General features: G+C 34.4%; 2 protein-coding genes and 1 long non-coding RNA gene across 3 annotated transcripts; 1 reads left to right on the top strand and 2 right to left on the bottom strand.

The window, feature by feature from the left end:
• The first annotated feature begins 239 nt into the window (after positions 1-239).
• LOC130821041 (uncharacterized) lies at positions 240-6,118 on the top strand. The gene is made up of 3 exons (XR_009045286.1): positions 240-638; positions 2,945-3,054; positions 3,212-6,118. It is a non-coding gene; the product is annotated as an uncharacterized LOC130821041 (long non-coding RNA).
• Positions 6,119-7,671: 1,553 nt separating this feature from the next.
• On the bottom strand, positions 7,672-8,148 carry LOC130821719 (uncharacterized). The gene has a single exon (XM_057687508.1). It carries the CDS (start codon positions 8,146-8,148, stop codon positions 7,672-7,674), a length of 477 nt encoding a protein of 158 aa, XP_057543491.1.
• Positions 8,149-9,475: 1,327 nt separating this feature from the next.
• LOC130821040 (proline-rich receptor-like protein kinase PERK9) lies at positions 9,476-17,605 on the bottom strand. Its single transcript, XM_057686640.1, has 9 exons — positions 15,524-17,605; positions 14,385-14,789; positions 14,225-14,311; positions 13,281-13,351; positions 13,118-13,194; positions 12,847-12,994; positions 10,266-10,427; positions 9,804-10,187; positions 9,476-9,713 (listed from the first exon to the last, which is right to left on the bottom strand). Exons 1-8 carry the CDS (start codon positions 16,740-16,742, stop codon positions 9,816-9,818), a joined length of 2,541 nt encoding a protein of 846 aa, XP_057542623.1. The 5' UTR covers positions 16,743-17,605; the 3' UTR covers positions 9,476-9,713; positions 9,804-9,815.
• Between the last annotated feature and the right edge of the window lie 926 nt (positions 17,606-18,531).

The following is an 18,531-nucleotide window of genomic DNA, read 5'->3' as shown; positions in this document are numbered from 1 at the left end:
ATAAAGCTATTGTAGTAATCCTATAAAACTAAATTTAAGTTTTAATTGAAAAATAAATAAAATAATACTTTTTAAATATTAAAATCAATCAGAATATCCATTGTCCCTTGGATAAAAGTAATAGCACTATGTAATAATAGTAATAGTAGTAGGAAGTAAATAGTAGTAGTAGATAATAATAATAAAAAAAAGAATGAGGATAAGTATAAAAATAATAGAATAAAAAAAAAAAAGGGAATCAAATACACGTGAACTTGTAAACGTGGCTTCTGGAAAATGAGAGAAGTATAGTTATCTCATTCCTCTCAAATCCAAGCTCCCAGTCGCCCTTTTCCACCTCTCGATCCACCGTCAATTGTACTCATGCTCGTCTAGCGTTACAGTCCAGTCTTCCCATCAACGTACTTGATACCACCACGCACAGTTGCCTCCACAGCCCACTCAGCAACTCTGCGGTTGCCGCAACCTGCGATACAACCAGTAGAGGAGTTCCATAGTTAACGGTAATAAGGGAATCGGGTCCTTATTTAATTTCCTCTCCGTATTCAACAAGTTTTGTGGTTCATCTTTTAATGACAATACAAATAAACAATACTTCATTCAATTTCATGGAAACTTCCTTCCAAAAACAAATTAAGGTACACTCTCACCATAATGAATTTAATTGAGCTTAAATTGAATTGTGGGATGAATAGTTATTACTTTATATTCTATAATTAAGAGAATTATAAATTAGAAGAACTAAAGATTAATGGTGTTGTTATGGAATTGTGATGAGATTAATTTAGTGAGTTTGTAGTTTTCTAATCTTGAATTAGAGTGAATGATATTGTTGATGAATCTTGGAATTTTATGAAACTTACACGTATAAACTTTGGGATAGGTTTTTCTTAAATTGTCGTTTTATTTGGAGTTTGGAGGTACTTTGTGATATGGAATTTTGAGAAGGAGAAGATAGTAAATTAGTGAAATTGTTAGAGTTGTTTAAGGTTACTCTCGGGTTGAGTTGGATGTTGGCCATTAGCTGATACTTTTTCCTTGATGGTTTAGTTTGATAGACAATCATTGATTAGTAATTGTTGGGTCTTAATTGATTAGATTGGAGATGAAGTCATGAATTAAATTAGCAATTAGTAAATTAAATTTAAAGTGAAGAAATTAATATTTAAAGTAAACTTTATTGAGCTTAAATTGTATGTGTTGGTAGAAATTGTTGTAAAGGGTTGGAAGCTAGTTTGATATTGTTGACATTAAACTAAGGAATTGATGATAGGAGTTGAAAGATGAGTTTTTTGTTAATCTTGTTTTTAATTGGGGTTTTAAATGAGGAATAACATTGAGATTACTTGATCGTGCTATAGTTATTGAATCTTGAATCACATCATTTGATGTGGATATTTATTCTATATATTAATTGAGTTGTTAAGTGTTTGCTTCGAAATTGTTAATAAGTGATATTTAAAAATGCTCTTGGGTTACTGTTGGTCAATTGGAGATTGATTTAGTATTTGAGTATATTCTTCGAAATATGCATACGAGTTGAGAATGTGAAATTGATATGGGTAAGTTGTACATGAAATTAATAAGTAGAACATGATTATGACTTAGTAGAATGATGTGTAATTATATTACAAATTAAGTTCCTAGTGAAATTTCAAGTTTTGGGTGTTTAAGTATTTGATTATGGATTTTAATATTGATTTTAGTATGCTAAGAGAGTGTTTTAGTATTGTTAATATAAATTAATTTGGTGATCAAGAATAATTGGTGGTTTAAGTAAATAATATATAGGAATTAGTTTTATTAAATTTTAAATAAGAAGTTGTCGCCTCATAAAATCAAAGTTAAACAAAGCTTATTAACTAGTTAAGTCAAATCTATTGTTAGTTATTTCTAAGCACATATATGTTCACATTGAAGATTTGGAATTCATTAAGAAACCGTATCGACTAAGCTTGTCGTGTTGCTATAATTGAAAAGGTTGGATTTCTTACTAAAATCTTTAATAGTTTCGGGAAAGGATTTCAAAGGTGTGTATCTTACTTTATTTAAGATTGATTTGAATATAGGAAAATATTCTTCCTAATATATAAAGTTTGTTCTTGAATCTCGAAACAGCAGAATAGTTACAGAAAAGCTTTATAGATAATTTTATGTTTTGGAACGGTTGGGACTACCTCAATGGTGTCTCAAGGAATTGGAACTTCGTCGGGATTGTCTCGACACTACATAATAGTTGGGGGTACATTGACCAGTACCTCGGACTTAGATCTTATGCTACGGTTTGACCATTTGTGGGGTGTGCACACTAGGGATCTTTGTCTTATAGTTATCCGGAGGGTCTAGCTAGCCTGATGGAAAAGAAAGTTCGTTCCATTCCATAGATTTATGATTTAAAGACTTTGTAAAGAAAAGTTTTAATAAAGAAAATAGATGAGAAAGTTCTATCCACAGATTGATTTCTAGACTTTGAAAGAAAATATTTTGGCAAAGAACTTGGAAAGGTATTTGATTTATAAAAAAACTGAATACAGGGAATAAAGAAAAAAAGTTTTATAATGTATTTATATAGTATTGAAGGAAATGTTTTAGCAAAGAAAATAGAAAAGTATTTGATTTATAAAAGCAGAAAAAAGATTTTTTTTTATAAGGTATTGATAAAGTAGTAAGTTTGCAAAAGAAAATGGTTTGTATGATATAATTAATATATCCTACCAGTTGTGTAGTGGGATTATAGTATGTAATCTAGCTCAGTTAGGTTGGGTGCAGTTAAATAAAGGTTGGAAACAGTGCCGTGAGCAACATCTTATTTTTTTTATTTTGCGTAAATATAGTTATAATATTTTCTTTTCGCCATAGTTTTATGTACCAAAATTAAAATATATAAATGTGTACTCAGCATAAGCTGACTATGTGGTTTTGTTCTTTGAATCTGTTCTGGTAGGGGACATATTTTGAGAAGATTGAGATTGACGAAGTCAAGAAGTCAAGGGCAGCTGAAAGCGTAAAGATTAGTAATCAACAAAATAATCTCAATCAATCATACAAAAGAATGTAAGTAAAAGAAATCTTTTATTTAAAATTATTTTAGTACTTAATTTGGAATATTGGAGAAAAGATTCCACCCTATGAGGTGATGTGATTTTTAAATGTTTGATGCTTATGCCACTGGCTGGTTGTTATTTTAAAATGTTGGTTTTTGAACTTGCAGGTTGACTTTTTAAGTCACGCGAAAAATTTTGGTTTATCCGATTTATGAACGGAATTTTGCCGGATTTTCTGTAGAAATTTTTATATTTTAAATCGTTACAAATGATTGTTATAATGTAATTCTTTACATCTTTCAAAGGTTGTAAACTCTAATATTTAAATTTTTTATGGATGTCTAGTGGATATTATAATTAATTGAGTAATTAATTATATTATCAACTTAATAGCCCGATATATGTATTAAGCTTCCGCATTAGTTGAAATTAATCTTATTTAATCAGCTAGTGAGTTTTGGGTTGTTATAATTAATGACCAAATTATGCGTCAAACTATATTATATTATAATTAATTTTTTTTTGCATTGTATTACTTTTAAATATATAACAGAAGCTCTTAAAAAGATGGGGGAATTTAAATAACATTTTGATTGAGGCGTGGAGGAGTTTAGGAGAATAGGGCATTCATTGGCAAACTGAACTCTTTAATGCCATCTTGAGATTTAGTAAGATGTCGGAAGAATGGAGGGTTAGCATAATTATCCCACTGTTTAAGAACAAGGGCGATGCACAAGAATGCGGAACTACAGGAGTATCAAACTTCTAAGCCATACAATGGAACTGTGAGAAAGAGTGATTGAGAAAAGACTTAGAGGAGAGATGGTGATTAGAGAGAACTAGTTTGGATTCATGGCGGGAAGATCAACCATGGAGGCAAACCATCTTTTGAGGAGACTGATGGAAAAGTATAGGGAGCGAAAAAAGGATCTGCATCTAGTGTTCATTGACCTGGAGAAAGCGTATGATAGTATACCACGAAGCATCATTTGGGATAGTCTCAAGAATAGTAGGATTTCACAAAGGTACATTGCGTCAATATAGGACATGTATGACAAAATTTCGACTAACATTCAAACACTGGTGGGTATAACAAAGTCTTTTCCAATTTAAGTGAGCCTACATCAAAGATCAGCACTAAGTCCTTTCATTTTTACAGTCATTATGGAGGAAATCTTTAAATCCATATGGGAGATCGTACCATGGTGCATGCTTTTTGCTTACGACATTGTTTTGGCCGTGGAAACTAAGGAGGAGGCTAACAAAAAATTGAAAGAATGGAGGGTAAGGGGTTGCGTATAAGCCGCACGAAGACAAAATACTTGCGATGCGACTTCAGTGGGACAGAATAGATAGGGGAGCCAGAGGTGACTATCAGGGGGGAAGTTGTTACATGTACGTCCAAGTTCAAATATTTGGGTTCGGTGATCCAGAGCAATGGGGAGATTGATGGAGACGTTTCTAATCATATACAAGTGGGATGACTTAAGTGGCGAGCAGCAATCGGGGTGTTTTGTGATAAAAAATTCCTTAGAAGATAAAGGGCAAATTTTATCGCGTTGCAATCAGGCCGGTTTTGTTGTACTGGACAAAATATTAGCCCGTAAAGAAGGTTTTTGAACAGAGTATGGAAATAACAAAATTGCATATGCTGAAGTGGATGTGTAGGAAAACTATGATGGACAGGATAAGAAACTAGGAGTTCAGAGAGAAGTTAGAGGTTGCACCTCTCTCTGCTAAGATGGGGAATAACAGGTTAAGATGGTTTGGGCATGTGCAGAGAAAGACCCATGACGCGCCATTAAGAAGGATCGAATGCATCATAGTAGAGGGCAAGAGAAGTCGAGGAAGACCAAGTAGAATGTGGGAAGAACAGATTAAAAGTGACCTGCACGAACTCCACCTCTCTAAGGACCTGACCAAGGATAGAGTCAGTTGGCGGCGCCTTATCCACGTCTTAGATTACTAGACATGTCCCTCTTAACCACCGTTTGATTATGTTCTTTGCCTATACTTATCGTTCTTTACCACCTCTCTTACCATTATCGTTTTTTTAGTTATTTATACGTACTCTATTTGTTGTGTAGATTTAGTTAGTTGATTAAGATTCATGGTTAACGTGGGTGTAAATTGTAGGCTTTCGGATAGTTGCAGGTTCCTTTCTCTTTGAAGTCCCTTCTTGAGCCGAGGGACTCTTTGACCGCGCTCTCCTACATGGTATGAGCTGCCGTCTATCTTCCCCCCAGATCCTGACCCTAATTGTCTATGAGCAAGATACACTGGATATGGTGATGATGATGATTATATTGGTTTGCATGATGTCAATCGGTCAATTATAATAAGTCACCAAACTTGTCCTAATATTTTATCGTTCACTTGGATTTAAAAAATTAAATTGAACAAAATTTCAATTCAATCATAAATAATCTTCTCAACAAATTTGAGAAGAGTAAGAATTTCAAGTAGAAAGTTCCTTTGCTTGGTTGATAGTGGCATGTAGACTTGTGTAGTTGTGTTTCTAGAAATCTTTAATTCTTCTTGTAGTGTGTCATATTAAAAACAATTAAGCTTTCCCACTTATCTTCTAACAATCATATAAACATAAATTTTATTTTTTCCTGTTATTGTGTGTCTTATTAATAAATTAATTATTTTTATCTTTATTTATTTTTTTTTCTCTTTACTGCCCTTGATATTTTCAAATCGAAAATTTTCTCTTATCGCTAATGCATCAAATACTATCATTTATCAACATACACTCGAAAATTTCTTTGCATTATCCGACTTAATAAAAAGGTGATCACGCTTAAGGAGTTTGAGGTTGACAATGAGGAAAAGCTGAGGTAGAAGAAGATTGTGGTTTGGATGTGAATGTTGTAATGGAGAGTTTTTAAATTTGGATGAGATGATGAGGAAAATCATACATACCCAAGTAATGCAAGAAAAGGACTTCAAAGAGAAGCAATCTTCCACACAAAGTGCATCATTACCACAAGCTATGGAGTGAATGTGTGTCATAGAAAAATAGAATTCTAGCAAATTTTATGAAGTATAATAAAAAGGAAATTATAGTAAATTCTATTGGCCAGAAAAAATGTTATGTAAATATTTTGGTACAAGAAAATAAATAATTACATAAAATTTAATAGTTTTAAACTATCAGAAAATAAAATCTCTATGCTATAAACAGCTTTACGAACACCCACTATTATACATATGCTTAGTTACTTTGAAGTAACCATTTGAAGTGTAAAATACTTAATTCTCCAATTGGCACCATGTGCCTTAATTAAAAGATGCCTCCACCTAAAATTAAGCATTACAACCCCGGATAATAATCTCCCACCAACAACGAACATGACTCCTATGAATAATTTTATGTAACTATTTTAAATATTTTTGGAAAGAAAGATTTTAAATTTTAATAAAATTTCACGTCATGAATTGTTCTATAAAACGATTTCATCGAAAGACCCGACTCATAACATGGGTTAAATAACTCATTATACATTTTATAAGAATATAAACTCTTTATTTAAGGTCGTTTCATCGATAAATTGTCTCTCACAAGAGTGTTGTATATTCGTAAGCATGAAATACTATATCTGTTTCTCTTAAAAAGTACCATATCATAATGATTTACTCATTTAAAACTTTTAGGAATTCCACGTAGTAACCTCGAGGTTTTGAGTTTTCCACATAGTAACCAAAACTTTTTAAAAATCCACGCGGTAACCCTGAGATTTGCCAAATTGTTCCACCGTGACCTTTTTGCACCAAAAACGTTAGTAAACGTTAATGTCGAAGCTTGAAGGCTGATGTACCCCTATTTATTCGACTAACCATTACAAATTTTGATCAGCTTTCAACATTTTTCCCAAAATCATAAACCATATCTGTACCTTCTTTCATCCAAATTACATTTTTTCTCTCAAATTCAAACCCTATATTTTTTTTCAATTCTTCATCTACTATAAAATTATGATTCCATTGTACTACTCCACCAAAGTTCACCGAATGCTTGCAATTACTAAACCCTAACGCTACCTTCATCATTTTGAAACAACAGATTCATCAAATAGAACTTCATTTTCACCAAAGTTCAAGAAGAAACTACTAACCTTTCTTGATCTAGAACTTGATTTTGTAATCATTATAGATTGAAATTTTTGAATTTAAATTCAATTTTGGGGATATAGAGTTCGGGTTTTAAGGAAATTGGAGGATTTGTTATGATGAGAAAAAAAGTTTATTTGGGGAAATAAGATTTGTTCGAATGCCTGCAATATAATGAAACACTTAATGTTTGCTAATGTTTTTGGTGTAAAAGGTAACGTTGGAACAATTAGACAAACATCAGGATTACCGTGTAGATTTTAAAAAGTTTTGGTTACCACGTGGAATACCCAAAATCTCAGAGTTATCACGTGAAATTTCCCAAAACTTTTTAAATCATATAAAACTTTTTGAGTCATCTAATGTAAAAAAAAAAGACTAATACGAATAAATTGAATTAATTAATCAATCAATGTACTAATTATGAAGATTGAAGAGTGAGTCATTAGAAGGGACTTTTGACATGTCAATTAATTATATACCAATTAACAAAAAAAAAGTAAAAATGTAGTTAAAAAGGTCTTATAACTTCAATTAAATGAAACTTTACAACGTGACTCCCAAATTCTTCAAAATCATAATCATCATCCTTAATCAAACCCTTATTACATTTACATTTATAATTAAATTTCATATTTTCAACATTTGAATTTTTTCCCCAAAAACTCCCAAACCCAAATTCTCCTCTCAAAGAAAATTCTTCTAAAACCCTATCAATTTCTTGATTACAACTACTCCAATCATGTAATTCAATCAATTTCATGAAATCTTCACCATAATCAATTCCTTGAAACTGTTTCGCTACTCTGATTTCGCCATTCTTTTGTTTCTTCTTTCGATTAAGCTTCCTTTTCGCGAATTCCTTTGTCTTCTTGGCTACTCTACAAGGAAGTTGTATAAACATGAAGATTACGAGCTGAAGGATTAAGCATTCACAACAACATGAAATTACGACGCAATCTGAAACAAGAGTGTTGCAATCCTCCATTGATGATTATTGGAGAGCAAGGAAATTTAAGAGAATAAAGAACAAAGTTTAGGGGTTTCTTGTGAAGATTTATATTCCTTTTTGAAATTTAGAGGACATGATTATTTATTACTTCATTTGGGAATTGTGGAAGTGTGAAGCAAAGGGGGACATCATGTTATCTTACAAGTAATAAATATAGTTTAAGGAAGTACTTATATAATGAAGGATTGTTAAGAATAGAATTTAATCTCGAGCCTCCTTAGGAAATAAATTGGGTTATTTGATTTATTTACTCTTTTATATACAAGGAAGAGTAGCAATAGACCAACGAACAAATATAAGGAGATTAGTATAAGGGAATGTAACAATTAGTAAGTAGTTAAAGTAGTCGGTTAAAATGTGATAAGAAGTGGTGACAACAAAAAATATACAAATGTAGAATTATTTAGAAATAAATCAATAGTAGAGATTATTCGGGATAATTTTTTCTATATTTTAAGGAATTACTAGTATAATGAGGGAATTTAAGGATAACTTGGAATACGTAGAATTTAATTTTGGGCCGGCTTAGGTAATGCTTTGGATATTTAATTTAAAATTCTACTATATTTAATATTAAATTGTGTAATATTTATAAAAAAAAATATTCAAATAGCATACAAAATGTTGGACCCACCATATATATTACTATTTCGTTCACCAATAAATTGGAAGAGGATTAGATTGGTTTTGGAGACATTTATTTGGAAGATGTCAATAGACTATAGAAAATTAGATTAGAAAGCAATAAAATCCAAGGAGAAACAAAAGGGGGTGTCAAATTAATGTTCCTTCATGTCTACTTGTGAAGGTCCACATCCAGGTAACTTAATTGTCTTTGATTTACCTTTTCTGTCTATAAGAAATTGTTATATTTTATTTTTTTTAATATGTTCTTTTTATTTTGTTATAATTTTTTTTTATTAAAATGTCTCAATACTTTATTTTTATTCTCAATTAGACATTTTAATTTTTCTGTCACAAAAATAAAATAAAAAAGACTCGTCTATTAAACCAACCCAAGATTATCCAATGTACACCACATTGACCCAACCTAAAGTTTTGTAAAGCTGACTGACTTCGAAATCGAAAACCAAGAAGTTGATCTACAAGAAAGAAGAAACCATCACAAGTTGTTATTCCCATTAGACATTACAAGAAAGAAGAAACCATCACAAGTTGCGAACTTCAGGGATCATCATCAAATCTTTTGCTTGGCGTGTAGTTGATCTACTCATGAATTGCAAATAAAAAAAGTATGTTTTTGGAAAATCGAGGATTCAAAAGTGAATTAACTGGTAAATTATTTTATGGTGAATCATACAGATCAAGGAAATATCATATATGTGCCCCAAAATGGAGTAGGGTGTATAAGAGTATGGTTCATTCACAATTTATAAAAATTTGCTAAACAAAACTATGCACCTTTTATAATTTACAATAATAAAGAATGAAGAAAATGCAAAAATTCTGTGCAAAAAATGCAGCAATAAGCATTGCTACATGATAGCAGAGCATTCCGGGCCTATTTTCCGTTGAAGGATCTGAAAGGAAAACTCGAATCAAATAACTTCAATCAGCCAGGCCAGTCACAATCATTCAATTTCAATTCCTCGAGATGAATTTAACCTTACTTTCATGTGATGTTATTGGTTCTGACTATCATTCCGAGTGTGAAAACTCGGATTCTTATTTCTCGGGCTGTGTTGGGTTGAACGACGCTCGATTGAAATACTTTCATGATTCCTGCTTCGGTTCGAAAATCCCACATTTTGAGGATTTTGATCGTGCTCATGCTGAGTTTGAAACTCTGGATACTGCTTGCTCTGACCTGAAAAGCCAAGATTCCGGCTTGGATTACTGAAAAACTCAGTACTATAATCTTGACTACCAAATGCCATCCTCCGAAACCATCTAATTTCAGCAGATTGCTGCGCAGAATCATAGAGCTGACTTTCGCCCACCCGTAATCCATTTGATAGATCTCCAGAGTCGGACATGCTAAGGGCCGTAACAACCTGCAGAGGCACAGAACGTAAACAAAAGAATCGCTTCTTCCTTCATAATGGCAATAAAAACAATCCGAAGTCAATTACCAGCCCCATTTTTGGTCTTCTTATAGCTGAATGCCTCACACAAGCCGCAGCTGCCTCAATCATTCGAAACATCTCATTCTCAGTATAACTCTTGCCAAGACGAGGATCTACCAGGCCTTCCAATTCTCCCGTGTCAAGCACATGATTAAGCAAAGGCCGTGCCTAAAATAACAAAAGAATTTGGCTCGAGTCTGATTTAAGTAATAATTGAGTTGAATTGCATAAAACTACATCATCAATATTTGATTCAACCTATAAACCTAATCAACCCCAATCCGAGTGAGACCAGATGTATCCGACCCGGTTTTCTAAAATTAGGTAGATATTTTTTCTTTGTCAAGATTTCCGAGTTAGAGTCTAGTATTATTCCGTTGACGTTTATGGTTTCGGTCAGTGTTCCACTGTTATGACTTGAAAACCTCTATAAAATTATAAGGAAAATTATCTTTTCGAATTCATTTGCCAGTGTTGACTGATTTCAGTAGCTGGATTCATACTAGATCGTGGAAATAGTCGCTGGAAGGGAATGACAAAACTTAATTCACTAAGTCTCAAACATGGATAGGATAATTTTGTTTCACCTTTTATCTCGCCTTTTGTACTTGAATGCCTTCCCTAATATAATACAACTTTGTCCCTTTGAGGAATCAATTAAATGGAAATTTTGTGAGGATCTAGATGATATGGTGCAATATATATCTATGAATGAGAAGCTCTATATCGGAGGTGATTTGAATGCACACGTATGGGTATGTCGCAGTAGCTATGAAAAACGTTCATGGAGAAAGGTGAGTCCTTTTCGGATTTTGCTCTCAACGATTGGTGGGTTGCAAACACATCGTGTAAGTAGAGAGATAGCCATCTGGTACTTTTAGAACTAGAGTAAATGCAACCCTAATTGACTACTTTTTGACAAAGATGATAGATAGAGGTGTTGTATAAACTATAAGGTTCTCCCAGCCCCTAGAAGAGTGCGTAGCCACCCAACACAAACTCCATATCCTAGATGTTTGCCTTCAAGCAAGGCCAAAGGCAAAGAAAGCCAAAGAAGAATGTAGGATTAAATGGTGGAGATTAAAAGATGATAATGCTAAAGTTTTCGCCGAGAAAGTTATTAAAGAAGAAGATTGAGAGATGACTTCGGATGCAGAGGATACTTGGACAAAAATGAAAACTTGCATCACTCAAATACTAAGGAAATTTCAGGAGAAACAAGTGGTAGTTTCGTAGTAACAAAGGATACAACGTGGTGGAATGAGGAGGTCACGACAATTATCAAGGAAAAGAAATAATGGTATCCTGCATCAAGAAAATACAAGAATGAAGAAAACTTAGCCAAGCATAAGGAAATCAAAACTAAGGCGAAAGTATCACTCCGTGAGGCAAAATTAAAGTTTTTAAAGAGGTGTTTGATAAACTAGATTTTAAATAGGAGTCAAGAAAAAACTAATGACATAGGTGTAGTGAAGTGAGTTAAGGATAAGAATAAGAACAATCTAGTTCAGGACAGAAACATCAAAGATCAATGGAAGGAGTATTTTGATGAACTCTTTAATTGAGAACATGGACATGAGGACATGCTGTAGGGAGCACAACAATCATTCCTTTAGATAAAAATAGAGAATTTATGCGAATAATACAAAGAGGATGGGATTTTGAAGGAAATAAAGCTAAAGAAAGTGTTTGGGTCAAATGGTATACCTATTGAGGCACGATGGAGATAAGAATTGGAGTCACGAGGTTTCAAATTAAGTCTGAGCAAGAAAATGTACATGGAGTGTAATTTTAGCACAAACGAGATAACAAGGCACTACAAAGCTAGAAGAAAAAGAAATCGCTTCAAGTGGATGCTTCAAATACCTTGAGTTCATATTTTATAGAGGGGACATCCAACAAGATGTTACCCGAAACTCTCTTTCTCAAACTTCCAAGTAGACGTTTGATCATTTTATGTCGAGAAACTTTATGAAACAGTATACCTTTAAAATATCTTAAGTCTCAATCTATCTTGGTGTCTCAGTATACTAGGACCTCAAAGACAAGCGTATCAATGAAATAAGTCCGTACAAAATTATAATTCCTACAATTAATTACGATAGATTGAAGAGTCATCGCTCATTATTGCTTAGTTACCTAATGGGAGAGCTTATTCGAAAGACTAGTCTAGTAGGTGAGAGAGCCCATTTAATCTATAAAATCATAACAGTCACAAGGGTTAGTCATGACTTGGCTTTGGCCTCATTTTGTGTCATTTTCACATCATCGGCAGCAGTGGCATAGTTGCAACTTACAAACTAGAAAAGGCATGATATCGAACAATATACTTTTTCAACCTACCACATGTATCCTTCGTGACATTTGAGTTTCTTGATTAAGAAATAAGATGTTTACTAATAACTATTAAGTGGAAAATCAAAAAGAATAACTGAACACGATACAAAATGAGAAAATGAAATACCAATTCAGATCACAATGGTAAAAATTGCCGAGTAGCAATGAAAGTGATCACTACAATTACCCATATGCTTAAATAAATCTCATGCTTCTAAGTTCGGAAATTTGACTAGATTATAAAACATACCCATTCAACTAGACTTTCATCTCCCACAGGTTGAGATTCATCCACAGACTTACGTCCAGTTATTAGCTCTAGAAGGACAACGCCGAAAGAGTATACATCTGATTTCTCGGTCAATTTACCAGTTGTGGCATATTCCGGAGCCATATATCTGAAATCAAACAGTCATATTAGTTCTGAACCACAATTAAAAACAAAAATACAAGTCATCAAGTAAAATAACATTTACTAGAAAGACATGCGTAGAAAGGAATTGTCTTAAAATAAAACCTACCCAAAAGTTCCCATTACACGAGTGCTGACATGTGTCTCTGCATCCATTGCCAATTTTGCAAGCCCAAAATCTGAAACCTGGAAAGAAAACAGGCCACTGAATCCAAAATGTACATAAAGGAGACATGATTGGGCGATAAAAACTTTCAATGAAAATTGCATACCCGAGCGTCAAAGTTATCATCCAAAAGAATATTTGATGATTTAATATCTCTGTGAATTATTCGTGGATGACCTGGTATCATCACAAGAATAGAGTAAGGAGAATTTGATTAGCGTATAAACAAACAAATCTCTAAGACTTGGTCCAAATCAAACTTAAAATGCCAAAAGGACATGCAATGGTCAACTGATGCCTAATTGCATGTATAGACCAAGGGGAACAGGCTCTAAATTAGGAGTACAGCATTATAGTCAATCATAAAGCGGAGAACAGGTTTTAAGGAAGCAACAGTAGCCTTGGAATTAAACTAAACAGTGGAAACGTACACCTCTCAGACACCAAACAATGCAACAGCCACGAATGGATAAAGAAAGTAAAGGTCATGAAAGCAGCTGTAAAGCTTTCTCGCTTATAGTATAATTGCTTGTTTCCTCAAATCAATAGTGTATATGGGTAAATCAACCATTCAAATTTATAAAGATGGTCATCGGAAAAGATGATGCAAAATGAATATGTTCCAATTATAACAAAGCAAAACTATGAAGTCAAAACTGGCCGCATCATAACATTTCGCTCAAGTTGTAGAAGTTTTTGAAACAAGAAAAGGCTGCACTGTTAAGGTAAAAAAATCTTCAAGACCTTCTGGGTGAACACTGAAAACTTTTAATGACCTAGTGGGCTAGTGCTTTCATAAATGTCACCCCTACCGCTCACGAATTAGAGAAAGAATTCTAAACTACTTTTTTTTTTTTTTTTTTTTTTATAGATTTTACCATATGAGAAATCGGAGCCCCCAAACATTTATTCATTTAACCTCATCTAATAATGTTTTCGGTTTTAACCACGAAAGAAGTTTGATGCTTTTTTTTGGATTGTGACACATTTTGAGACATAGCAACTTATTTTGCTAGAAATTTGAATCACATATCAAAACCAAATACTTACAATCTTCATGAAGATATGCAATACCACGAGCAGCACCGATGGCAATCTTAACGCGCATTGCCCAGTCCATGACCGGCCTATTTTCTCCTACAAAAATAAGGTATTTAATATCAGATTTAAGGTGTAAATACAAGCTAAGTTTTAAGGTTCCAGCCTTTACCGTGAAGATGGAAATGAAGTGTATCATTAGAAACATAGTCATATACAAGCAGCCTTTTAGTCTCCCAAATGCAGTAACCAACAAGAGAAACCAAATGCCTATGGTGTATGCGGCTAATTATTTCTACTTCTGCCTTAAATTCACGCTCCCCTTGTCCACCACCGACTTTCAGCTGCTTTACAGCTACTACTCTACCATCAGTTAGAAACCCTTTATGTACGCAACCAAATCCACCTTCACCCAGAAGATTCTCATCAGAAAATCCACTGGTAGCCTCATATAACTCTTGATAAGTGAACCATGACTTTGAATGGCCAAATCCACCATGATCAGTAGGGGTATCACTACCAGAGCCTCCTCCAAAAGTTGAACCTGGATACTCTGTCTTCACTATCAATTTTCCATCTGGTACAAACAAAAATAATAGTCCTCTGAGTTTGCCTTTGGAAAAGTTGCAACCAATTACCCACTTTACTCATTGTTTATATCATTTGCACTTTGAAGTTGCAGACCATTTGCAAAAGTCGATACGAAACCACCTCTTTGTTATCGCAAAGGGAAGTTTGCGTACATACTGACACAACCCCAAATGCTGTTAATAGTTAGTTACATGACACTTTCCAAATTCATTTTCATTATGTACTATGTTGATAAAAGTTCGAAGACCAAATTTTCTTCAGCCAAAGTTGGCAAAAATTTAGCATACTTTTACGCACTGAGCAATTCTTAACTATCAGATTTGTTATACAATAATGCAGAAAAGATCACTGAAATACACATAAAAACTTCTTTTGCTAATTCATCGTGCTCTCATTAGAGAAGATGACACAAGGAAACATTCGACAAATGAAAGCATAGAACTAGTCTGAAAAATATGTTGACACCTTCACAAAACGAGAGTGGCTATTATAAGCTTTTCACAAAACTTGCATACGCAGAATTGGCAAAACATCAACTCCACACATTTTTTGTAACTCAATTCTCACTTAAAAAGCTGAACCAGAAGACAATGAGTGAAATTGTCCAAAAGGGGTTTCATCCAAAAGCAAGCACAAACAAAAACTGATCTTACAGAAAATCAATACAAGAAAGACATCAGTTCTTCAAAATCAGTGATCGACATTCTAGTAGAGCATTACCTGAACGTGGAGAAGAGCCTAGTGAAGCAGGAACGACATGGTCATCAAAAGTTCTCCGAGACTTTTTCTTTCGCTTGAACATCCAGATACCAATGAAACCAATGAGCCCAAGCACTAAAAGACCAACTATTACACCAATAGCAACAACTCCACCTGTACCAATTCCCCCGTGACTGGAGGCATTATTTGCAGTTTCAGGTGTATTCTGACCTGATCGATTAGTCGGTAAACTAGGAGTGGATGGGGCTATTGAATCAATTGGGGGTGGAGGTGATAATTTCAGACCAGGAGCGGGTGGACCCGGAGTCTTTGATGGTGGAGAAGCCGGCTCGGGATCAGATGGAGGTGGGCTATCACTAGAGGGTGGAAATGGGGTCTTCCTTGGAGGCGATGCAGCAGGTGGAGAAGGTGACCGTTGAGGTGGTTGCGATGCTAGTGGTGAGGGTGGAGGTGCAGCTTCAGGGGAAGTAAGTGTATTTTGTGGAGGTGCAGATGCTGGTGGCGGTGGTGAACCTACAAGTGGGTTTGGGGATGGCGTGGGTGGACTGGGTGACGCTGCGGGAGGAGTCGTTGAAGGTGGTATCGGTGAACTTGTAGGTGGAGGAGTCGTAGATGGTGGTGTAGGAGGACTTATTGGGGGAGGTGTACTTGATGGTGGTGAACTTGTAGGTGGAGGAGTCGTAGATGGTGGTGTAGGACTTATTGGGGGAGGTGTAGTTGATGGTGGCGAACTTGTAGGCGGAGTCGTAGATGGTTGTGTAGGAGGACTTATTGGGGGAGGAGTAGTTGATGGTGGTGTGGCAGGATTCACTGGTGGAGGAGTTGTCGATGAAGGTGACGGAGGAGGAGCAGGACTTGTAGTTGGCGGTATGGAAGGTGTGGAAGGTGAAGTTGTAGGCGGATTGCCAGGTGATGAAGGTGGTGGACCATCAGCAGGTGGAGGTGAATTCACTGGCGGATTGGTGTTCTGTGTAGGAGGTGGTGTTAAAACGACGGGTGGAGGAGGTGGAGAATCAGCGGGTGTAGACGGAGGTGTAGCTAACGGTGGTGAAGGGGGTGATGCATTAGGTGTAGGTGGTGGCGTTGTAACAGGTGGATTAGCAGTAGGTTGGGAACCTGGAGGAGGTGTACCGGAAGGCTGAGGTGGGCTAGGAGATGGTGTTGTTGGTGGTGGGACATTAGAAGGCGTAGAATCTGGAGATGGCGATAATGTCGCCATCTATCAAGTAATCATAATCTAATCATATATACATATTCAACATTCTCAATTCTCAAACCTAAACGTTTATTAATCCTTCTATCAACAATTGGAAGTTTAGGCAAAACCTCAACTTTACACAACAGCAACACAAATTTTTAAAGCAGCAAACTTACTTAACTTGTACTACAAATCAATCAATCAACCAAGATCGCCAATAACATAATCAATAATAAGAATTTGACTAACACAGAACACCAACTTCGCAGAGAAGTAAACCCAGATCAAATTGCACGAAACCCAGCAAAATTCGGATCATTAACTGTCAAATTAGATGTCTATCAAAGTTTTTGGATAAACCCAACCTTTTTCAGCGAACCCAATTGGTAATACTTGATGTTGAGACAGAAGACTAATTCAAAAACTTCATATTGTAATTGATTTTGACACCCTCTTATAAAATCAATATTCTTCCGAAATATTTGAATTCAACCCTCAATTGGCATCACAAATCAGAATTATAATTATAAATGTGAAAAAGGAGATAATTTGTGCAAATGAAAAAAAGAATGTTCAAAAGGGTTTACCTCATTAATGGTGTCTGTTTCAAAGTGAAAGTAAGCAATGAACAGTGGTTTACTGATTTATGACGTTAATTAAATAAAGCAAAAATTAAGTAAAGATGCTTGAAAAAGAAAAGGGGAAATACAGGACTAGGTCAGTTTAGCGTGAACACCAAAATTGCCTGGATCTTCTATTCACCAATTCTCCACAACTCTTGTCTAAAGCGCGGCTACTGCTGTACACGGTATGTGGGCCTACTGCCGGTGCCTCGTTGGCAGATTTCAGTTGCCAAAAACCATATATTCGGAGCATAATTTTAGTCCTATGGAAACAGACTTCCATTGATTTTATGTACTACCCAATATTAGAAAAAATTGTCCTCATTAATTTTATTTAATTTTCATCTGCCGTAATTAATTTATACTATTGATTAACACTGAATAATCTAACTTGTCCTTCTTATTACATTTTAACCGGCTATTTTAAATACCTACAACTAAAGAAAAGTAGGTGTAGATCAATGAAGAAGCATAAGGAGGAAAAAGAAGTAGGTGTAACAGGTACTCGATAGCTACAGAAGTCGGGTTAATATTTGACAAGGGGTAATATCAGCAAAAAATATATAAATGTTGGATAGTTTAGAAATAATCGTTAGCAATGATTATTTACAACATATGGGGTGTAGGTGAGATTATTCAGGGCGATTTTTCCTATTTTGCATTTTAATTAATATTTCATGTTTTAATGAGTTTGTTTTATTTCTATATGAGTCAACTATCTTTACACATTACATTTTCTCTTGTTTTTAAATATTTCGATACTTTTAACGTACTATATTTAATATATTAGTTTATATGCTAAAAGCAATTGAGGCAAGGATAGAGAACTTTTATAATACTTATTCCTCTCCACAAATACGTCGTATGTATTATACTTTTTTGTCGTTTGAAAATACTTATATTCTTTCTATTTTTGGCAAAAAAAAATTCAATAATTCTCTATTTTTTTCTGACCGTAATCTCAATCATCGCTCGTCAATTTCTTATAACTCAACCAAGTCATCAAACAATGGAATTGGGCAATTGGTAGGTTGGATAAAAATTGAAGCGTCGATACACAACTAACATGATGCATATTTTTTTATTATAGGGTAGACTGACGGAGGAAGAAGACTAAGTCATTATCAAAACCGGGATTTCAGGACAAAATAACAGTGTAAATCGCTTACAAACATTTTATATTAATA

Source organism: Amaranthus tricolor, chromosome 8 (genome assembly GCF_026212465.1).
Source record: "Amaranthus tricolor cultivar Red isolate AtriRed21 chromosome 8, ASM2621246v1, whole genome shotgun sequence".
NCBI classification, from domain to species: domain Eukaryota; kingdom Viridiplantae; phylum Streptophyta; class Magnoliopsida; order Caryophyllales; family Amaranthaceae; genus Amaranthus; species Amaranthus tricolor.
Note: the sequence above shows the minus strand (reverse complement) of the source record. Positions and strands in the feature narration are given on the sequence as shown.

What these genes read in the sequence shown, in the direction of transcription:
- LOC130821040 (XM_057686640.1), bottom strand. Translation starts at nt 16,742, where the DNA reads ATGGCGACATTATCGCCATCTCCAGATTCTACGCCTTCTAATGTCCCA. An exon ending in TGCATATCTTCATGAAGATT is followed by an intron (nt 13,352 to 14,224) that starts GTAAGTATTTGG and finishes TGATGATACCAG; the next exon opens with GTCATCCACGAATAATTCAC. An exon ending in ATGATAACTTTGACGCTCGG is followed by an intron (nt 13,195 to 13,280) that starts GTATGCAATTTT and finishes TTTTCTTTCCAG; the next exon opens with GTTTCAGATTTTGGGCTTGC.
- LOC130821719 (XM_057687508.1), bottom strand. Translation starts at nt 8,148, where the DNA reads ATGGAGGATTGCAACACTCTTGTTTCAGATTGCGTCGTAATTTCATGT.